Source organism: Symphalangus syndactylus, chromosome 20, assembly GCF_028878055.3.
Source record: "Symphalangus syndactylus isolate Jambi chromosome 20, NHGRI_mSymSyn1-v2.1_pri, whole genome shotgun sequence".
NCBI lineage: Eukaryota > Metazoa > Chordata > Mammalia > Primates > Hylobatidae > Symphalangus > Symphalangus syndactylus.
In genome coordinates, this window is record NC_072442.2 from 41,917,395 (window position 1) to 41,938,421 (window position 21,027).

The 21,027-nt window shown below is 42.2% G+C and overlaps 1 protein-coding gene across 2 annotated transcripts; it reads right to left on the bottom strand.

Moving 5' to 3' along the window:
* Nucleotides 1-3,358: 3,358 nt before the first annotated feature.
* Nucleotides 3,359-8,968, bottom strand: KRT33A (keratin 33A). Of its 2 annotated transcripts, none has more exons than XM_055256466.2 (7): nt 8,092-8,968; nt 7,017-7,099; nt 6,148-6,304; nt 4,730-4,891; nt 4,513-4,638; nt 4,118-4,338; nt 3,359-3,906 (listed from the first exon to the last, which is right to left on the bottom strand). In XM_055256466.2, the coding sequence occupies exons 1-7, from the start codon at nt 8,437-8,439 to the stop codon at nt 3,789-3,791; spliced, it is 1,215 nt and encodes a 404-aa protein (XP_055112441.1). In that variant the 5' UTR covers nt 8,440-8,968; the 3' UTR covers nt 3,359-3,788. The 2 variants fall into 2 exon arrangements, with proteins under 2 accessions (XP_055112441.1, XP_055112442.1); XM_055256467.1 differs by having other exon boundaries at nt 3,365-3,906; nt 4,118-4,334; nt 4,509-4,638.
* Between the last annotated feature and the right edge of the window lie 12,059 nt (nt 8,969-21,027).

Genomic DNA, 21,027 nt, shown 5'->3' on the forward strand with positions numbered 1-21,027 from the left:
ATGCCTTAACCCTAAAGAGGCCTAGAAGAGCCCTGGCAAGATGAGGGCGTTTATAGCCCTATGTTATCCATATGAACAGGTGCCCCTCATGCGTTCATTTATAGGCTCTCCACAAGGGTCACATTCCATTCCCAGAGCTATGAACATCTGCTTTTCTGGGATAGAAATCTTGGTGATGTGAAACCTCCCTGCCTGCACTTCCATTCATAGGCTCTCTGCAGGGAGAATCATATCACGCGCTGTTGGCTTATTCTGGCAGTACAACCTGGCATTGTCTTTACACAATCCTGCATGCAACTTTGTATTTACAATAATCAGGAGCATTTCGTCTTACATTCCATAGCAATAGTTTCAAGGGGTCTCCCTACACTTTACATTTCAGTCCTGTGCTTGTCCCTACATGTTTAAAAAAAAAAAGTGAGAGTGAGAGAACGCTACCTCTGCACACCTGCAGCAGGCTCAGCGAGGAGCTTGGCGGGGCTGGGGCCCACCTGCCTGGCGTGTGACTTCATCAAGTTGTCAGTGTGCATTTTGCAATAATAAGGGACAAGCCATGTCATCCTCCTATCCTTTTATAGTTGGAGCCATTCTTGGGACTTTTGGTGCCTGCTGCCAGACTCTCCTGTTTTTGATGAGAAATGTGAGCAGTTGTTAGATGTCAGTGATTCTTCTTTGAAACATAAAAAAAGACATACCTGACTTGTAACTGTCATCCACTACCCTGAAACATTAAATGTTAGTGTTCAGTAAACCTATTTTCCATTCAGCTGCCAACGCACTCCTTTTAATAAAAATGTCAATCAAATTCATCCTTTTAACTCTCCCAAGGCTTTCCTCTTCCCTTGAAATGAAATCGGATCCTCCACAGAACTGGTGAGCCCCCATGTACCCTGGCCACTGCCCACACATACAGGCTGATTGCTCCTCCCTTACTCATCACTCTAGATGCCCTGGCCTTACTCCCTCCTTCAAAGGCATCTGCCTCACTCCCTTCCTTGATTTGCTGTCCCTCTCTCTGGAAAGCTCTTTCCCTCTGCTGTTTCTTCTCTGTTTTCAGGTCTCAATGCAAATGTCACCTCTCAGGCAAGCTCTCCAAACTGAGACAATAGGAGCTCAGTTCACATCCGTCAAAAATAGGAGCAAACAGGCTTTGTAGGAGGCTGAGTAGAATGTTTTACTGGGACTAGACAATATCAAACTTAGATCCCAAGAGCCCAGGAATTCGTATTCAAGGTCAAAGTGTCAATGACAAGAATACTGAGCCTTACATAGGTACCGTGCTGCACCATTTATAAAGTACTTCCATACACAGGGGATCTTCACAAACCCAAGAGGCTGCCAGGCCAGGTCTCTCGAAAAGAGGACTTTGATGGTCAGGAGAGTCAACAATATATCCAAAACCAGGACCCAAAAATGCTGCCTCCAAAACAAGCCATAATTCTTCTTCTCATCACAGCATCCCACACCATCTCCTAGTGGGTAAGACTCATAGCCCAGTGCCATCATGGTTTATTTCACAGGGAGGGGTGGGGCAGGGATTAGGAGACATTTCCCAGATTCTGGTTTCCTTGCTTCCTTGCTATGGGCCTCTCCCCTCAGAGCACTGTTTTCTGAGAAGGCCTGACTCTAGGGGCTGATGACCTCAGCGACTGCAGACCTGGGAACCTGTGGAAAGGAAAAATTAAGTTTGCACCTGGGAAAGCCCAGGGTTGAATAACAGAACCTCGCCTTTAAGAATTCTTGCTCTTTTTTTTCCTGCCTCTGCATCGTTGCTGAAATATACAAGAGAGAAAGAGAGCATTCTGAACCCATTATTTATCTCCTCCTTCCAAGCAAGCAGCAGACATTCATGATTAATGATGAGGTGACTTTCTACATTGATTTAATTGAAATCTGTATCCTATCCAGGTTATTTTTAAAGTTGATAAAGACCTTTTCTACTGATTCTTCTCTTCCAAACTCAAATAGAAAAATGTTTTGTATACAGGATCTTCCACTAAAAAGGAGCCCAGACTCTCAGATCCTCAGGAACATCTATTCTCCATTCTATAGGATTCTGCTGCTGAAGACAAATGGAGTAGAGAGTGATCAATCTTTGAGACTCAGCGTTCTCTCCATGTTAGCCCTAAAGCAAAAGAGAGGAGTGGTCCACACCTAAGGAGAGAAGGTGGCCACGAGCAAGTGTTGAGGGCTGGTCTCCTTAGCTGTCCTCTGGTATCCACAGCCCTGAATGGAGGGTTTTGGGTATTTTTCCCTGGACATCTCTACCACACCTAAATATATGGTCTGCAAGTTTTGGAGAGAATTTCCAACCCCCACTCTACCTCCTGCCCCTCCCTAACTGTTCTCGTATGTTGATGAAATTCTGATCTCTGTTAAGAGTTCCCATTCTCAAGATCTCTTCATTTCAATCATCGATTTAGAAAAGTAGGAGTAGAGAAGTGAAAAACGAGACTCAATCTCATTTGTGGGCTGGGCCTTGGGTTTCCTTACTTGATTGCTGTTTTTCTTTCTTTAAACATTGCCAAATCTGGATGCCACTGAAGGCAGTAATGTGAGCGAACGATGGTCCCAACTGCAGATAAATAAAAACAGGTGGGACCAAAGCTCAAGGCTCACTAGGACAAAAGAGGCTTTTCTGTCAAATAACCCACTCACAGTTCTCCATCATCTGACGCAGACCCCAGGCAACTGAGCAGAGAACTCCAGCATAGAGTTCCAGGCCCAAATCATAGAACTACAGAAAGTCACAAGGAATCCTTGAGTGCCGAGGCAGGAACAAAGAGAGGAAGGTGAACCAAAGGCACCTCCCCACCATCCTGCCTAGCAGATCCCACACTCCTCCTGTCCACTATATCCCTCTACCCTTTGCTGCTCCTTCCTACTTTCTACCTAAACATTTCAGCACAGCGTGGTTGTGTGTGTGCACACCTGTGCACACCTGTGCGTGTGGTGTACATATGCTTATATGGTATGTGATTATGTATATATGAGAATATATACCATATATTAAGGTGATAGATTTATATTACCTTAGTACAGTTTTTTTTTTTTACTCCAAATGTTTTCGGATCCCTCCACTTAATGTTTCAAAATAAATAGTTCCTGTATCTCTAAAGACACCTTCATATGAATTTGCCATTCTTTTTCCCACCACCTTCTTCCCAAACACTAAATCCAGGTTAATAGTCTTTCATGGAGGCTTTTCCATTGAAGGAAATCATAGACCATATATGGAGTGAATAACCTCTTCATCTGATGGAAAAACACTGTTTTTTTTTAATTTATACAAGACAGCCAATTTTGGAATTAATGAGTGAAACAGACAATTATAACTTTTGAATAAGAGTTTATTAGGAGGTTAACAAAGGATTTCTATTGCATCTCCAAAGACCAAGAGTGACAAGGAAGACTTACTCCAATTATGTTCTGTTTCATAGCATGCCCATCAGCTCTAGCACACTTAATGGAATTTTCTCTAAATTGCATTTAGATAAGTTTTGTTCAATTATAACATGTTATGCAAATGTGTCTTTAGGATGGTAGATATTACTTGATCTTGATTCTGCTGTAGGTCTCTCTATGTGACTCAGAAGACAGATTTTGCAGGCTTATGCTGAAGAATCAAGCCAGAGAATACAGTGGAAGGCTAGAGCTGACCCCTGGAAGCCAGGGCTGATAGAAAGGTTTCTGCCTCTTTCCAAAGTGTGGTCACTGTTGGAGATGTTGGGATGAAGTAGAATTGAGGTGTGACTGATGCCTTTCTTCTCCTCCTGGTCGTGGGGCCTCTAGTACCCAAATGTGTTGCAAGGCCCGCACCGAGCACGTAGGCCACAGGGATTGGAGATACAGGGCCCAGTGGACTTGTCACATGCATTGGTTGTGGCGCAGGGGTTGGAGGGGAGCCTGTGGGCAGAAAATCATTGGAGCAAGTTAGAGTAAAATGAGCTGAAGAGATTGGAAAGTACCAAAAGGGCTTTGTGTAAGAATATTGTTCTTCCTTGGACTTCCTCCAAACAAAAGCTTGAAATTATAAATTCATTTCCATCAAGAAGACTATTCATCTCCACAGCAACCTCACATGCCCCAAGGAAAAGATTACTACCCCCATACTCACTTGCAGTCCTCGCTCTCCAGCAGGCTCCGGTACGTGTTGATCTCACACTCCAGCCGGGCCCGCACGTCCAGCAGCACCTGATACTCCTGGTTCTGCCGCTCCAGGTCACTGCGGATCTCTGCCAACTGGGACTCCACATTGGTGATCAGTCTCTGCACCTGGGACAGCTGGGAGCTGTAGCGGGCCTCGCTCTCCGTCAGCGTGTTTTCCAGAGAGTCTCGCTGTGGTGGGGAAGATCAAGAGTGTCAGAGAGCTGCTCCTTAAAAGGTCCTCCATGGGGTTCCAAAGAACTCACAAGCTCCAAGAGCTAAGGAGAGTGTGTGGCCCCAAGCACATCCCTGGGACTCTGCCTTCCAACTTCCCATCGCTCACCAGCAGGTCTGAACAATACACACCAGGTTGTGCTGGGCCTGTAGCTCTATCTCCAGGGCATTGACCGTGCGTCTCAGCTCGATGATCTCCGCCTGGTAGGACTGCAGCTGCTCTGAGCTGGATACCACCTGCTTGTTCAGCTCCTCGGTCTGAAACACCCAAGTGGGGAAAGGATCAGACCCTGTCTCCAGGGCCCTGGGGCACCTCGGGTCCTGAGTGGCAACGTGCTTAGATGCCCACCTGCGTGGCGAACCATTGCTCCACTTCCCTGCGGTTGGTTTCCACCAGGGCCTCATATTGACTCCTGGTCTCGTTCAGGACCTGGTTCAGATCCACAGCGGGGGCAGCGTCCACCTCCACATTGAGGCGGTCTCCAAGCTGGCAGCGCAGGGTATTAACCTCCTGATGGAGAAAGGGCAAAATTTTAAATTTCCCAAAGGATCTTGGTGCTCTCCTTAAGAGACCGCAATTCAACTTCTGATCATTCTCAAGCTTTCAAGAAATTTTGTTCCCTCTGATCCTGTCATTAACCAGGATCTAGATTCAATGACTAATTTGTATACTCCACTTTTTACAAAGTACTTTCAAGCCCATGACTTCTCTCTGCTCTTTGTATTAAATGCATCACTCCTCATTTAGAGAGATTCAGTGATTTGGTCTCAGGGCTGATACCTGGCAGGCCATTATGTAAACTCTGGTCCCCAAATGCCCAGGTCAGTGTTTTTGCTAGTATACCATGTAGCCTCATATGTTTGACTCTTAAGCATGGATAATAAAAAGAATAGAGTCTAGCTAAAGAGAAAATACAGACCGCTTACTTCAAAATCTGCCATCCTGGCATAGAAGAGACTTAAAGGGTGATTTGTTGATTCCACCAGCATAGATTTTGCTGAAGGCAATAAGTATCTGTTTACTTCCCTGCTAAGCATAGCTTAGTACTTGAGCTTAGGTGGATTTCAGACAAATTTGTATTCAACCTCATCTCTACCACTTAATACATTGCTTCTAGAAGCTTCTTGAAGCCTCGATTTCTTCATCTTAAAATGAGAACTGCCTGCAGAGTTAAAGCACTTAGCACAATGTTTGGCACATACTAAGCACTTGATTAATATTAACTGTCACCATTTACATTGTTCTTGGATTTCAGGTTGCATAAAATACATGTCTTCTTTTTTGTCCAACGGACTTAGCCATAACGGTGAGCATTTTGCTCGAGGCTGTTTCCAAGCAACACTAAACAGCAGAAAGAGCTCTGGACAGGAACGAGGAGAGTTGCATTTTGTTCCAGCTCAGCTTTCTCTGCCTGGTGGGCCTAGGCCATCCTGGCTTCTCCAGCTACAAACGGAGAATTGGAATAGAAGATTGCTGCTGCGTGCACTCTAACTTGGGTGCAGGAGAGGCTGTGGCTGCTGCCTCGTTACTCAGCTTTCCTCACTACTGGGCTTGCCAACTTCCTCACTCTCATTCCTGCCTCTGGCAGAAAAATCCTAATCTCATATCACAGGTTTTTAGATTACTCACTATCTACATATCTATTTTTGTATGCAGAATTACTTCCTCAGCTAATTGAGCCTCTACTGACAGCCTGTCCTGGACCCTGTGGTGGTTGTGAAACAGGTCCTGGCAAGTCTGAGCCCGTCACTCTTCAGGGAAATCACCTGCTCATGGTTCTGCTTGAGGCACAGCAGCTCCTCCTTCAGGGACTCCACCTGGGCCTCCAGGTCAGACCTGCACAGGGTCAGCTCATCCAGGATCCTGCGCAGGCCATTGATGTCCGACTCCACCAGCTGCCGCAGGGACAGCTCGGTCTCGTATCTGTGATCATAGGAGGGTCAGGAACAGGCTGGGCAGGAATAGGCCTGGCCTTGACTCTGCTTTGGTTTGGTTAGTCAGGCAACTAGGAATTAGGGTTTGTAGTTTTTATAGCCATCTCTTTTGTTTAGGTTTTCAGCATCGAGCTGGAAGAAAGTGCACTGGTAATTTTATGTTTAAAGATCCAGTGGATAGACTTCTATATTCCTAGCTACTTGGGAGGCTAAGGCGGGGAGGATTGCTTGAGCCCAGGAATCTGAGGATCTGAGGTTACACTGAGCTATGATTGCACCACTGCCCTCCAGCCTGGGTGACAGAGCAAGGCCTTGTCTCTAAAAAAAGAGAGAAAAGAAAGCCAGTGGATTTAGGATAAAAGCCAATAAACTGTAAGATTTCCAAAATAATATACTTCCACATTCTCCATTCTCATGAACGGGTTCTGTGCATAGGAGAACATCAGGGGCCAACACGTCTACACTGACTCACAGTACGACTAGGGGTGTCACTTCATAGAAGAGAAGAAGGAGGAAAGGAAGTCTAAGGCCTGGGGAAAGGATCTCTGAGCTACGGTGTGTGGTGGCTCTGTGATTCTTGGGGAAAGCAGCTAGAACATAGCTCAGTCAGTGTTTGTTTAACTTGTGTTGACAACAGGCTAAAGGGAAGGATGGCAGCCAGATAAGAGAAATAAACAGCAACACCCCACTTGCCCACTCACTTGGTTCTGAAGTCATCTGAGGCCAGCTTGGCATTGTCGATCTGCACCACAAGCCTGGCATTCTCAGACTTGCTGCACAGGATCTAGAAGGCCCAAAACATTCAAGAATGAGCAAGGACTTGGTAATTTTTCACCAATGGCAGTCCTTCCTAATTCACTTCCTTGGAAGGATCAGGATGTCTATCTTATTAAATGCTTTCTATATACAGCAGGTACTCAATGAATATTTCCAAAATTATATTCAAAAAAAGAACACCAAAATATGTAAAAAGTATAAGTAGATAATCTTTTTTCTATCCTAATGACCAATACTGAGAATCTGATCATAATAGTTGACATTTATGAAAAACACCTACTATGTTTCCGGCATGATACTAGGAGCTGAGGATACAAAAATTGGTAAGTGCTTGATCCTGCACTCAAGAAACTTTCAATCAAGCAGAAAAGACAAATAGGTAAACTAGCAATTGCAGGGGACTGGATCAGGGAAGAAGCCACATGTTCCCAGATGTCCAAGACAACTGGGACTACTTTGTCCTAGGTAATTTCCAATCTTCCCAATTTTGGCCAAACATTTTAGGCTCTCACTGGACACTGTGCACCAGGAGAAGCCCAGAGGCATGAAGGTGAGGACAATGAAATCAGGATAAGTAGGAACCCAGAAGAGAGAGGCAGCCAGCAGTCCAAGGGGCAAAAAGCTCAGATGAGGGAGAAAGAAAATAGCCCAATCTTTACAAAAGATTCCGTTTCCCCGGCTTCCTTTGGACTCAGTCCTTTTCTCTCACCTCAGGGTAATAATTCTGGAGCTTGGCAAGTGCGTGGAAGCATTCAGAGGTAGTTTTTAATTACAGCTCATTTATGCAAAGTGCTGCTACCTCCACATAGACTAACACTATGCAAATATTTAGACCTAACAGTCCCAAGTCTAATATTAGATGGGCCCTCAAGAAAACAAAATGGGAAGGCCAGTTTTAAGCTTTTCATTCACATCAAGAGCTCATGTTGTTTCTCAATCACAGCTCGGATTCTCTCCCGACAACTTCCTCCTGGAGGCACTGTGTCGCCCACTCCTCACCTTCTGCTGGAGCTCCTCAATGGTCTTGAAGTAGGACTGGTAGCTGGCACACACCAAGGGCTCCTGCTGCTGTGACCTCTCCCGAATGAGGTTCTCCAGCTCCGCGTTGTCCCGCTCCAGCTGACGCACCTTCTCCAGGTAGCTGGCCAGGCGGTCGTTCAGGAACTGCATAGTCTCCTTCTCGCTGCCATTGAAGGAGCCCTCACAGAACCAGTTGCAGTTGCTCACATTGGCAGGGATGTTGCAGGCCCCGGGCAGGGTGCAGCCGTGGCAGCTGGGGGGCACGCAGGGCCGGGAGGAGCAGCTGGTGCAGCAGCTCAGGCTGGGCAGGCCACAACTGTAAGACATGGTGCAGGGAGGGAGTGTCCAGCTGAAGACACAGTCCAAAATCTCCAAGTTGTAGAGCGGTGGGTCTCCTTCCTCCAGGGAGCATTTATACCTCGTCCGTGGAGGGTGTGGACATGTAAGACAACCGCCCCCCCTTTTTTTTTTTTTTTTTGCTCATTTGGTGATTGTCAAAAGCCCTTCCCTCCATTTGTTGTGCTTCTTCAGAAGAGTCTCTCCCCTCATAAAAGACTTTACTTGGGCTTCTCGCTAAGTCAGGACTCCTCTGCCATGCTGTGTGTCATGATGTAAGAGCTTCATGGTGTGACTTCAAAGACCTGGACTCATGAAAGCCCTGGCCTTCTTCAGTGGGGTGCAGCAGGTCAAGAGACAGTATTGTTGTTCTGCTTCGTGGCTTGAGGCCCCCAACTCTTTGGCAAGCCTCTGGCTCTCCTTGGTGAAATGGAAAAGCATAGCTCTTGCCCATGTGTCTTTTGCTAGGTCACATTTCCAAGTGCCAAGTTCCAAATTCATGGTTCTCAGAAAGAGGAATAGATCCTTTCTGGGACAGTTCCTGATGGCCATGTTTCCTGATATGATGGGCTTTTTTCATATCCATGATGACATCAATCAACCAAATAATAGATATCCACTACGACAATTTCATCCAGGGCGATGTAATAGACACTGGGAGGGGTGGAAGATAAGACTCAATGCTATGGTCAGAAGAAGTTCTTACTTGTTAAGAACCTGCACAGGCCCAAGGTAGTGTGACCACTTTTCACAAACTAGATCCTTTTTACAAACATGATCCTCAAACATGCAGAACTTCGATGTCCATTATTCCTCACCAGAACTCTTCAAGGTAAACTGTATAATTCCCATTTTATAGATGAGAACAGGCATAGAGGGTGAGGGATAATAAGTTATGGAGCTAGGATTCCAAAGCAGATCACTTTTCTTTTCATCACAACACGTGGCTTAAATATAAATGGCTTACTTCCTTCCCTTCTTCAGACAGGTCGTCCCTTTCTCCTTTCCAAGCTCTCTTTTTACCTTGAGCATGACAGTCATGACTTATGTGCTTGTCTCACTGTCTCTATTTGAGTTCCCTGAAGGCAAAGGCAGGGTCTAGTTTGTCTTTGAATCCCCACCTCTAGGCACCTGGTAGGCACTGTTGAATGGGTGTGGGTAGAGGGATGAAGGGATGAACAGGAAATAATAATCTGAGGCAGAAGTTGACAAGTGATAACTAAGTGGTTTACACACTGGGGAGGGCGAGCAGCTCCAGGATTGGAGGCTCTCAGGAACAGATTTGTGCTGGGATGGGGAGGCTTCTAAGAAGCAGCGGGGAGAAAAGTAGGAAGTGCAGGTGAGGAGAATAATGTGCACACAGGAATGGGGTGGGAAAGCCCAAGGCATGTTTGAAGGATCAGGGTAAGTCTAGGCAGCAGGAAGGGGAGAGTTGTGAAGGGAAGTGCTAGAAATTAAAGCTTTATGGGGGATATTATGGGGACCCTATGGTAGGGGTCTCGATGGTGAAGTGGAGCATCTTGGACTTCCCCAGAAGCTGTAGGGCCAGTATAAGCTTTTGAACCTAAGTGTGATATGACAAAAGGCGTTTTAGGAAATGTTTTAGGAAATATTTATCTGTTTTTGAAAAATGAAGGAAAGATGGGAGGCAAAGAGTTCAGCAAAGAGGCTACTGCAACAGTCCATGCAAGACTAGAATTTATGGCAGGGACGATGATACAGATAAGGTTTAGTACAAGTGAGAGAGTTAGAGAACTGGGCCAAGGGAGAGCATGAAGAGAAGAGCAACAAGGAGCTGAGGACCAAACTTTGGAGAATTTCCCAATCAGAGATCAGGTGAAGGAAAAAGAATCTGTGATAAATGGAGAAATGATGAGAAAAAAATTATAAGAACAAGTTCATGGCATCCCAGAAGGGCAGGAAGGAGGGTGCTTCCAAGAGGAGGTGACGTTAGAAGTGCCAAGTGCAGCAAAGAGGCCGCACATGATCAGGACCATGGAGAGGGTATTGGCTACCTTGACCAGAAAGTTACCAGGACCTTTCCAGAGTCACACAGGTATGTCTGCTGTACGCAGCGCCTGTGCACATTCTTAAAGTAATGCCCACAGTGAAATTCGGTAAACCAAGACTTCAAACACACAGAATTGAGATGTTCATTACTTAGAGAAGTTCTGCTGTAATACATTTATATATCTGATTATAAAGCTTGGAGCTTTGATCTTACCAATACAGACTTTTATACAATAATTGGAGTGGGCTTTAAGCAGATGCCAGACTTGTTTGAACTTGATGATTCATAATAGTTTATTATTTGGGAACAATTATCCAAGAAGCATGAGTAATCTGAACTGCCCATGCATATGACACCACTTCTGTTGTGTCACAAGACATAAGATGAGCCTTATTTTATATCCTAAAGAGGCAATGAGGAAAAAATTCAAGTATGTGCCTGAGGAGGCATACATTGGCCAGAAAGAGGAGGGGCTTCCTATGTCCTTACTAGCAGAGGATGAAGCAGACCACAGATTCCAAGCCTCCCAGCTACAGCTACAGACCAAAAACCAGATGGCTTTGCATTTGGCTCTTCTCTTCCTCCCTCTCACCTCCTAACATAGATCCTAAATATGAAAATGGTTAAAAGAGAGAGGGAAAATCTTGGAACAAGATATTGGGGATCCTAATGGTCAACTCATCCAACCCCTTCGTTTTACAAAGGGGAAACTCAGGCTCAGAATGGAGAAATGGCTTGCCCAGTATCATCTAGCTAGGACCAAAATCTGATTCCCCCTGCATTATCAGCCCCATCACCATTCTACTGAAGTGTTGAAGAATTTCACAACCAATCTGATCTGCTATTACCTAAGGACAGAAATCAAGGGCAGTGAGAAAAACATCTTGTTATCCATAGATATGATGTGTTGAAGGAGAATTATGAGTCAGTGTGTAAATAAAGATAGAATTCAGCAATAGTACAGTTTCTTGTTACCTCTCTGATTTCAATTGTTATTTCTAAGTTGATGATACAATTATATACCAACAATTTGGAGTAATTTAAACATAATTATATCCCATCAGATATAGATTATATCCCATCTGTTTGGAGCAACTTAGAACAATTGGTCAAACAATGGTGACCCTACTCGACAGCAATATGCTTATCCAGACTAAGGTACACAAAAGATAGTCACAACAAAATTAAATTATTATTAAAATGAGGACATTTTGAGAGATTAAAGAAAACACACCACAACGACACTGGATGCTGTTAAACGACAGGATTATGAATGCTTTTTTTCTTCTCTCCAAATTCTTTGAAAATATATGTGTTACTTCTGCACAATAAACAAAATACAATTTACATTTAAAATATCAGAAGGAAATTCTTGCAAATCCTCTAGAGGAACAATGAATTATTAAAAAAAAAAAAAAAGCCTAGGAGGCTCCTGTTCCAATATAATTACTAAATTACACTTGAGCCTGTTCTCCTAGAAATAAAGCCTTTGTTGTGATCAGCATTCATGCCCTTGTGACAACTGCTGACTTTGCCCATTCCAAAGGTGAGCTACTAAAAAGGGATGAAGGGAAATCAAGTTACCTATAGCTCATGAATTGACTGGCATGAGGTCTGAGCGTCTGGTGAAGGAGAAGACAAGGAGGAGTAACCCTTGAAGAAACATTCTGCCATTGACTGCTAGCCCATGGTCCAAGATCGGCTGCTGGAACCACCTCATATTGACCCGCATCCATAGACTATACTTCCCACATACACATAAAGGATAATTAAATTTCTTTTCTGGAAATACTATCTAAGTCAGATAAAGCCTACAGGCTTAGCATGCTGGAGTTACCAAGGACCTAACTGGTCATTTCACTCAACTCTTTCATTTTAAAAATGGGATAACTTTGACCCAAAAGGGGAAGTGACTTGCCCAAACTTGCAGAGAGCTTGTGAAAGTGTCTAAATTGAAAGAGGATAAATTAGACTAAAGAAATAGGATAAGGCTTTTAGTCTTTATGAGAGAGTTCAGGCGGAGACCACTGAACAATGCAAGTCTCTCTAAACACCAAACCCTTAGTAAACAGGTGAACTAGAAAAATAAAGGATGCTTATTGTTAAAGGAAAACTTTAAAAAGCTGAACTATCTCTTAGTGGGCTCTAATTTTAAAATTATAATAGTAAATAATAGTAAATAGTAAAATAGTAAAAAAAAAAAAAAGTAAATAGTAAAAATCTCCTTTGAGATTGTTAAACTAGTGACCTATTTATCATTAAGGTTTGGGGGTTGAATCAATGCTACCCATATGATTCAAGAACCTTCATGCTGACAAATTAACGAAACACCCAAGGAAATAACCCACAATTAGCAAGGAGGAGAAGACACAAGAAACAGAAGGTTAAAGCCAAGAATATTAAATAACTATGTTTAAAGAGCTTATACTACAAGATAAGGAATCAAATCCCTAAAACAAATGGTAGCCACTATGCAAAAAGTATAGGCATGTTTAAAAAAAAAATGTCAAACAACTTCTAAAAGTGAAGAGTATAATTTAGAGTGCAAATTTTAAGTGTAAAATTTCATCACTAGGTCTTTTGTGGCTTCAAAAAGTCAAAATTTTCTTTTGATATCAATAATATTATTCAGGGTGCTAAATTTTCACTCATCTCCTACTGAACTAATGAAATTTTAATTAAAAACAAAGTTTTAGCTCTCATAATTCTATTAGACATTTTTAGATATTTTATACTTCTCCTATTAAGTCACAGCAATTGTTTAATTGTTGCATTTGTTTCGTCAGCTTAATTTTATTAATAATTTTTCCACAGAGCTTCACAGAAATATTTTAACAGAGTTCTAGGAGTCAATAAATTTAATTGTTTTTCTTTTACTTTTTTCATTAAATGACAAATTCATTTTTATAAAATTAAGTTGATTCCTAATAGTTTTTTGTCTGGGGATTGATGTAATTTTGTTAGTTTTTACATGGAATGTTGCATTTATTCATTTCTGTTAAGATATAACATATGCATTTCTGCCTTATTATTCCCTTTACTCAATCACTTTTTATGTATCAAATTGTTGTTAGCTTTAATAACTGAAATATCCCTTCCTTACAAAGCCAAATGAAGTATTGTCATCTCTGTTAGAATTGCATTTATTAAAGCCAATTCTAAAAAAATTAATAATAAAAGAGCCTTTCTTTTCTACAAAAGTAAAATACAATAAATTTTCAAACTCGATTGATAGATTAAACATTAAATTAGACAAAGATGAAAAGAAAATAAGTCAACTGGAAAAGATCTCTAAGGAAATTTACCAGAATATAACACAGAAATATTTAGAGATTGAAAACATGAAAGAGATGACAGACAAGCTAGAATGTGAAGGTCCAAAATCTGTTTGAAGAAGCACAGAAATGGCGGTATGAAGAGCTTGGGGAAGTCTCCCCCCTGGAAAGACATCTATTAAGCTACTCAAAATTAGCAAAGACATCAGTCAAAGGCTCTAGGCATTGATTAAAGGGCTTACAACAAATTGAGAAGCATTTACTCAACAACCACAAAAAAAAAAAAAAAAGGAAACTCGATAAAAACACTGGGGGCTATGATGTTTAAATGAGGGACTCCATTATTTCTCATGGCTCTGCCTTCCAGAAGCACCATGGGCTGGGCAGCTGAGTGGCAGTTCCCAATCCTCCCAGCAGCCAATACACATCAGCAGATCCCATTTTTCATAGCTCACCCATTTCTGACCCCAGTTCACTCTACATGGGGAGGATCCAGGCAGGGTGGCTTGAAGAGTGCGGTCCTTCTTTCCTACACACCTCTGTGTTACAAGAGAGATGTTCCACTGGGCTCCACAGTGAAGATGGCAGCATCACCCAAGTTAATCTAAACTTTCAACAACACCTACCAAAATCCCAGCGAGCTGTTTTATAGAACTTGACATGTTGTCTCTTTTATTCATGTGGAAATGCAAAAGACCAGAATAGCCAAAACAATCTTGAAAAAGAAGAACAAAGTAGGGGGATTAACATTTCATGATTTCAAAACTTACTACAAAGCTGCAGTAACCGAGACAGTATTCTATTGGCATAAAGATAGACATATAGACCAATAGAATAAAATTGAGAGTCTAGAAATAAACCCTCTCATTTATGGTCCATTAATATTCAACATAGGTCCCAATATAATTAATGGGGGAAAATAGTCTTTTCAATAAATAATGCTGGGATAACTAGACATCCACATGCAAAAGAATAAAATGTTTGACCCCTTTCTTATACCACAGACAAAAAAAATGACTCAAAATGGAGCACAGCCTAAATGTAACAGCTAAAACTAGAAAACTTAGGAGAAAAAATGTAGAAGTAAATCTTCACGATCCTAGGTTAGGATCATGCACTTATTCCTCCATAATACATGTTATATGTTACAACATGGATGAACCTTGAAACATACTATGTAAATAAAGCCAGTCAGAAAAACACATATTGTATGACTTCACTCATATAAAATGTCCAGAACAGGCAAATCTAAAGAGACAGCAGTGATTTCCTGGGCCTGGAGGGTTGCAGGGAGAAGAGAGTGACTACTAATGGGTACAAGGTTTCTATTAGAGGTAATAAAATGTTCTAACATGGTTGTAGTAGTTATAACTCTCATTATACTAAAAACCATTTGATTTTATACTTCAGATCCGTAAATTTTATAGTATATGAATTATATACGATACATTAATTATACTTCAGTGAAGCTATTTTTTTAAAAAAAAGGAATTCAGAAGGAGAAAATGGAGTATAAGATATAAGTAATATTCAAAAAAATGTAATGGCTGAGAATTTTCCACAGGTATTGAAATACATGAATCAATCAAGAAGCACATAAGTCCTAAGTAGGAAAGCTAAACCAAAGCCATCCCTAGAAATAACATAGTGAAACTGCACAACACTAAAGACAAACAGATGATCTTAGAAACAGTCAAAGAGAGAAAAAAATAGAAGAATTACCAACAATGGAAATACAGATTAGCAATAGGCTTTTCAGCATCAACAACAGAATCCAGAAGCTAATGGTATAATATTTCCAACACACTGAAGGAAAATAGCTGCCAACCTAGAATTTTATACAAACTAAACCATCATTTAAGAGTGACCACTAAGAAAAGACATTTTCAGAAAATAACAGAAAAGTTATCACTTACAGATTCTTAGTCTGCTGTGTGTTGCTACAGCAGAATTCCACACACTGGGTAATTTATAAAGAAAATAAATGTATTTCTCACAGTTCTAGAGACTGGGAAGACCAATATCAAGATGCTGATATCTGATGGGGGCTTTCATGCTGCATTGTCCCATGGCAGAAGGTGTAAATGCAAGAGAGCATGACAGCCAGAGAGCAAAAGGAGGCCAAACTCGTTTTATAACAAGCCCACTCTCATGATAACTACTCCCCTCCCATGATAAAATGACATTAATCCATTGATGAAGGCAGGGTTCTCATGGCCTAATCACTACTTGACCATTAAGTAGTAGTGAATGGTTTACATAGTATTGAATGGTTGGAGGTGTCATTCAAACCATAGCAAATGCTATAAAAACTACCAAAGAATGTATTTCAGAAAATAGAAAGTTAAAACCAGAAAGGAGGAATAAAGTCCAAGAAACACTGCAGACAAATAAACTGGTAACCATGTAGATAATTCTAAATAATAATAATAATAATGACCAAATTTTGGAGCATAAAAATAATGTAAGTTGAACGTGGTGACTCACATCTATAATCCTAGCACTTTCAGAGGCCAACGTGAGAGAATCGCTTGAGGCCAGGAGTTCAAGACCAGCCTGGGCAACATAGAAAGACCCTCGTCTCTACAAAAAAAAAAAAAAAATTAGCTACACACGGTGGCATATGCCTATAGTCCCATTACTTGGGAGGCTGTGACAGGCAGATAGGTTGAGACCAGGAAGGTGAAGCTGCAGTGAGCTATGATCATGCCACTGCACTCCAGCCTGGGCAACAGATCAAGATCCTGTCAACAAATAAATAAATAATAAAATAAACCAAGGGAAAAAAGTAAAGAACATAAACAAAAATTTCTGACAGGGCACAGTGGCTCACACCTGTAATCCCTACACTTTGGGAGGCCAACACAGAGAATCCCTTGAGCCCAGGATTTCAAGACCAGCCTAAGCAACATAGAGAGACCTTGTCTCTACAAAAATAAAAAGTAAAAAATTAGCCAGATATGGTGGCATGCACGTGTGGTCCCAGCTACTTTGGAGGCTGAGGCAGGAGGATCACTTGAGCCTGGGAGGTTAAGGCTGCAGCAGGCCATTGTATTAGTCCATTCTCACACTGCTGTAAAGAAATACCTTACACTAGGTAATTTACAAAGAAAAGAAGTTTAATTACCTCACAGTTCTGCAGGCTGTATAGGAAGCATAGAGGCTTCTGCTTCTAGGGAAGCCTCAGGAAGCTTCCAATCATGGTGGAAGGCAAAAGTGCAGCGAGGCGTCTCACATGGTGGCAGAAGAAGCAGGGGAATGGGGGAGGTACTACACACCTTTAAACAACCAGATCTTGTGAGAACTCACTCACTATTGTGATGACAGTACCAAGGGGGATGGTATTAAACCATTCATGAGAAACTGCCCCCATGATTCAATCACCTCCCACCCGGCCCCACCTCCAACATTTGGAATTACAATTCAACATGAGACTTGGGCAAGGACAACATCCAAACTGTATCAGCTAAGTACACCACTGCACTCCAGCCTGGGTAACAGAGTTAGATCCTATCTCTTAAAAACAAAAAACAAAAACATCTTCTATGACCTTGTTTTTATGCAAGAAGAAAGATTAAATTAGATAGTGCTAAATCAAGTGTGCACATTTAAAAATTAAGAACACATATTGAAAGGGGGAACAAAGAAAACAAGATCAATCCACAGGTGTCAGGAAGTGAGGAAACAATAAACAACGAAAAAATATCGTGCTTAATGGAAAGGACAAAGTAAGATTTTTAAAATAAGTCCAAAAAGTCAGTAATAAAATTACATGTAAATAGATTAAACCTTATTTCTCCTCATCAGACACAGAGTGCCCTGACCACCTTATCCAAAAGTTTCCGCCTCCTATTCCCTTTCCTTGCTTTATTTTTCCTCTCAGCACTTATTGCTTGACACGGTCATGCTTGTTTGCCTTTTTATTGTCTGTCTTCTTCCACTTGAAAGTAAGCTTCTTAGAGCAGGTCTTTGCTTTGTTCACAGCTCTGCCCAACAGGCACCATTGTAAGCACTCAATGATTATATGTTGAATTGAATTGAATTTATAAAGAAGACACATGAATGACCAATAAAAAGATTTTTTAAATGTTTAATTTCACTAGAAACTTTAAAATTACAAAGTGAGACAAGTTAGATTGTACCCACATTTCATTGGCAACATTGCCTTGTCACGCTAGATGGCCAATTGCAGGTCATCATGATGTCATGGTGAATTTTACAGCCAGTGTATCTTGCCAAGTCAGTAAGCTGAGTAGTGCCAACTGAAAAATCACAAGATTAATAAAGTTGGAAAGGAGAGCTTTATTTCTCATAAAAGGCTGCAGCCTCCAGGCTGGCCATCCTGCAAGCTGGGAAGTGTAGCCTCTAGCAGAAGCCAAGAGTAAGCATTTTAAGGGAGGGAAATGTGAGAAAGGAATGTATGCCGAGTGAGGCGGCCAAATGTACTATTTAATAAGCTACAGGAGGAGTCATGAATATTTGTGAAAGGACAAACATAAGCATGTGCAATTGAGCTTCATGCCTCTTCATGGGTCACATGTTCACAAATGGTGGCATTAGCATGATCCAAGGATGGAGTTTTTGGCCCTCTGATGTTGAAAGGTGAGGCAGAGGGTGTGAAAACCCTCACTGCACATCCTCTGTAGACTGGCTAGACCACTCCATGGTTGGTAGTCTCTTATCAGGAAGGAATGCTGGTCGGTTGCTGTGCTGAAACTGCAAAATGGAGGAGGAAGGAATCCAGTCACAGCTTCAGATGGTGGGCTAAAGGTGATAAAGGAATGATTCATCTGTTTCTTATTTTCCAGAGCTGGTTTCTGCTTGCTCCTTAGGAAAGAATTCTGGTTAAAGGTTAATAAGGAAGGGGCATACTGAGGCATATCTGACCTCCCATCCTGTCATGGTCAGGGACTATTTTTTTTCTTTCTTTCCTTCTTTTTTCTTTTTTTTTTTTTCCTTTTTCTTATTATACTTTAAGTTCTGGAATACATGTGCAGAACGTGCAGGTTTGTTACATAGGTATACATGTACCATGGTGGTTTGCTCCACCCATCAGCCCATCATCTACATTAGGTATTTCTCCTAATGCTATCCCTCCCCTAGCCCCCCACCCCCCAACAGGCCCCAGTGTGTGATGTTCCCCTCCCTGTGTCTATGTGTTCTCATTGTTCAACTCCCACTTATGACTGAGAACATGCAGTGTTTGGTTTTCTGCTCCTGTGTTAGTTTGCTGAGAATGATGGCTTCCAGCTTCATCCTTGTCCCTGCAAAGGACACAGACGCATCCTTTTTCATGGCTGCATAGTATTCCATGGTATATATATGCCACATTTTCTTTACCCAGTCTATCATTATTGGACATTTGGGTTGATTCCAAGTCTTTGCTATTGTGAACAGTGCTGCAATAAACATACATGTGACTCTGTTTTTAAGGTTTCTCTTCGGTCCCCTTGGCCAAGATGGGGTCCATTCAGTCAGCTGGGGGACTTAGGATTTTAGTTTTATTTCTCAGTGGTAACACTGACCCTTCCCAGATACTTCAGAAGAGCAATTTGGCTTTGTCCTGAGAAAAAGTGATCTCCCTGACACTCGTTTCTCTTATCCTCCAAGGAAAGCACCATGGCAGAGATAACAACTAAGGACTGTTTTCCCTAGACCCACGTTTCCCACTGACACAACATCAACCATAGGCACAAGTTTTGCTTAATATTTTATACATTGAACACTAAGAACAAAGTGTATTTACAGTGTTGAGAACTTTGACCTCTCACTCACAAAGCATGCAACAGGGTATTTGGGAGGCACTGTTCCTGGTGAAGGCAGCTGAGAGGTAACTATCAGTGGACAGTAATCCCAGCATGTGTGGAGAACTGCCGGGATAAATTGAACAACGGCGGTTTGCATGAGGCATGAAGGTAGCTCCAGGGAATGAACTCTCCCTAAGGAAAGAGAGGATAGAGTCCACAAACTGGGTCTAGGACATTCTGAGCAGAGCATGGAGTATCACTCAGATGGTCTTCCAAGGTCTCCTGTCTAAGCTGCAGCAACATCAACAACAAAGGAGTAGATATTAAATGAACTAGAATATGACAGCACAAGAATTTAAGACTGGCCAGGTGCACTGGCTCACACTTGTAATCCCAGCAATTTGGGAGGCTGAGGTAGGCAGATCACTTCAGCCCAGGAGTTCAAGACCAGCGTGGATAACCCAGCGAAACCCCGTCTCTACAAATAATACAAAAATTGGCCATGCATGGTGGTGCATGCCTGTAGTCCCGTGTACTCAAGAGGCTAAGGTGGGAGGATAGCCTGAGCCTGGGGAGTTCAAGGCTGCAGTGAGCCGTGATCATGCCGCTGCACTCCAGCTGGGGTGACAGAGTGAGACTCTGTCTCCAAAAAAAAAAAAAACATTTAAGAATTTAAGACTGACATGTGATGATGGAACCAGCATCATCACAGCAGGAGAGATAGTATCAGCTTCATCTCAAGGAGAGAAGACATAACTAGCAGATTGGTTAATCTGGGGACAATCTGCAGACTGAGGGAGTGGCCTTGGCACAAACCACAGCACGCACAGTGATGGGAGCCATTAACCTTGGTTAGACATCAGTGGGCACCAGTAGGAGCCAGGCACCAGTACCGTGGTCACTGTTAGCATTTGCAGACACCTGACTTGTAATATCCTAATTTGATTCCAAATAACTTTGAGGGGGAGGGCCCCAAAATTCATATGTAGTTCCCATGGTTAAACGATTCAGGTGACAAAAGAAACACTTTCAAAATAGGTTGGGTATTGCTCAAATATGGAAGATGGCAAGGTGGTGCTTTTTAGTGTTGAGTTATTCAGTATTTCACAAAGGAGAGTTTCAGAGATGCTTTGAGCACTAATAGCATTGTGTCTCCCCAGGAGGATGTATAAGCTCTGGGTGCTTGCTTGAAATCAGTTTTGTCCTCTCATAATCACACCTCATGTGTAACTGACAAGCACAGAGAGTGAACTCTGGGTTCAGTCCTGCCATTGATCCTTCCTCAATGTGAGGAAGAGAAAAAATTAGTAGCACAATTCCTGGCATTTGGTAGGTGTTCAATAAATATTAACTTCTGTCATCCCTGGTAGGGACTTAAAAGAAAGAATGGAACTGTCTAGAGATGCTCACTGTTGCATTTTACTGAGTAAGGTCCCATGAGAAATATGTTTATCATATTCAGATGAGGCCTCTTGTCCTAGTGATTCCACTTGTTTTATGCTGGCCTAAGTGGATGATGGGACTCACTGTGCTTAATGAATCTTAA

Coding starts and splice junctions, on each gene's coding strand:
- KRT33A (XM_055256466.2), bottom strand. CDS start 8,439: ATGTCTTACAGTTGTGGCCTGCCCAGCCTGAGCTGCTGCACCAGCTGC. Junction 4,339..4,512: donor TACAGGCCCAGCACAACCTG/GTGTGTATTGTT, acceptor TCCCCACCACAG/CGAGACTCTCTGGAAAACAC. Junction 3,907..4,117: donor CTGGAGAGCGAGGACTGCAA/GTGAGTATGGGG, acceptor TTCTGCCCACAG/GCTCCCCTCCAACCCCTGCG.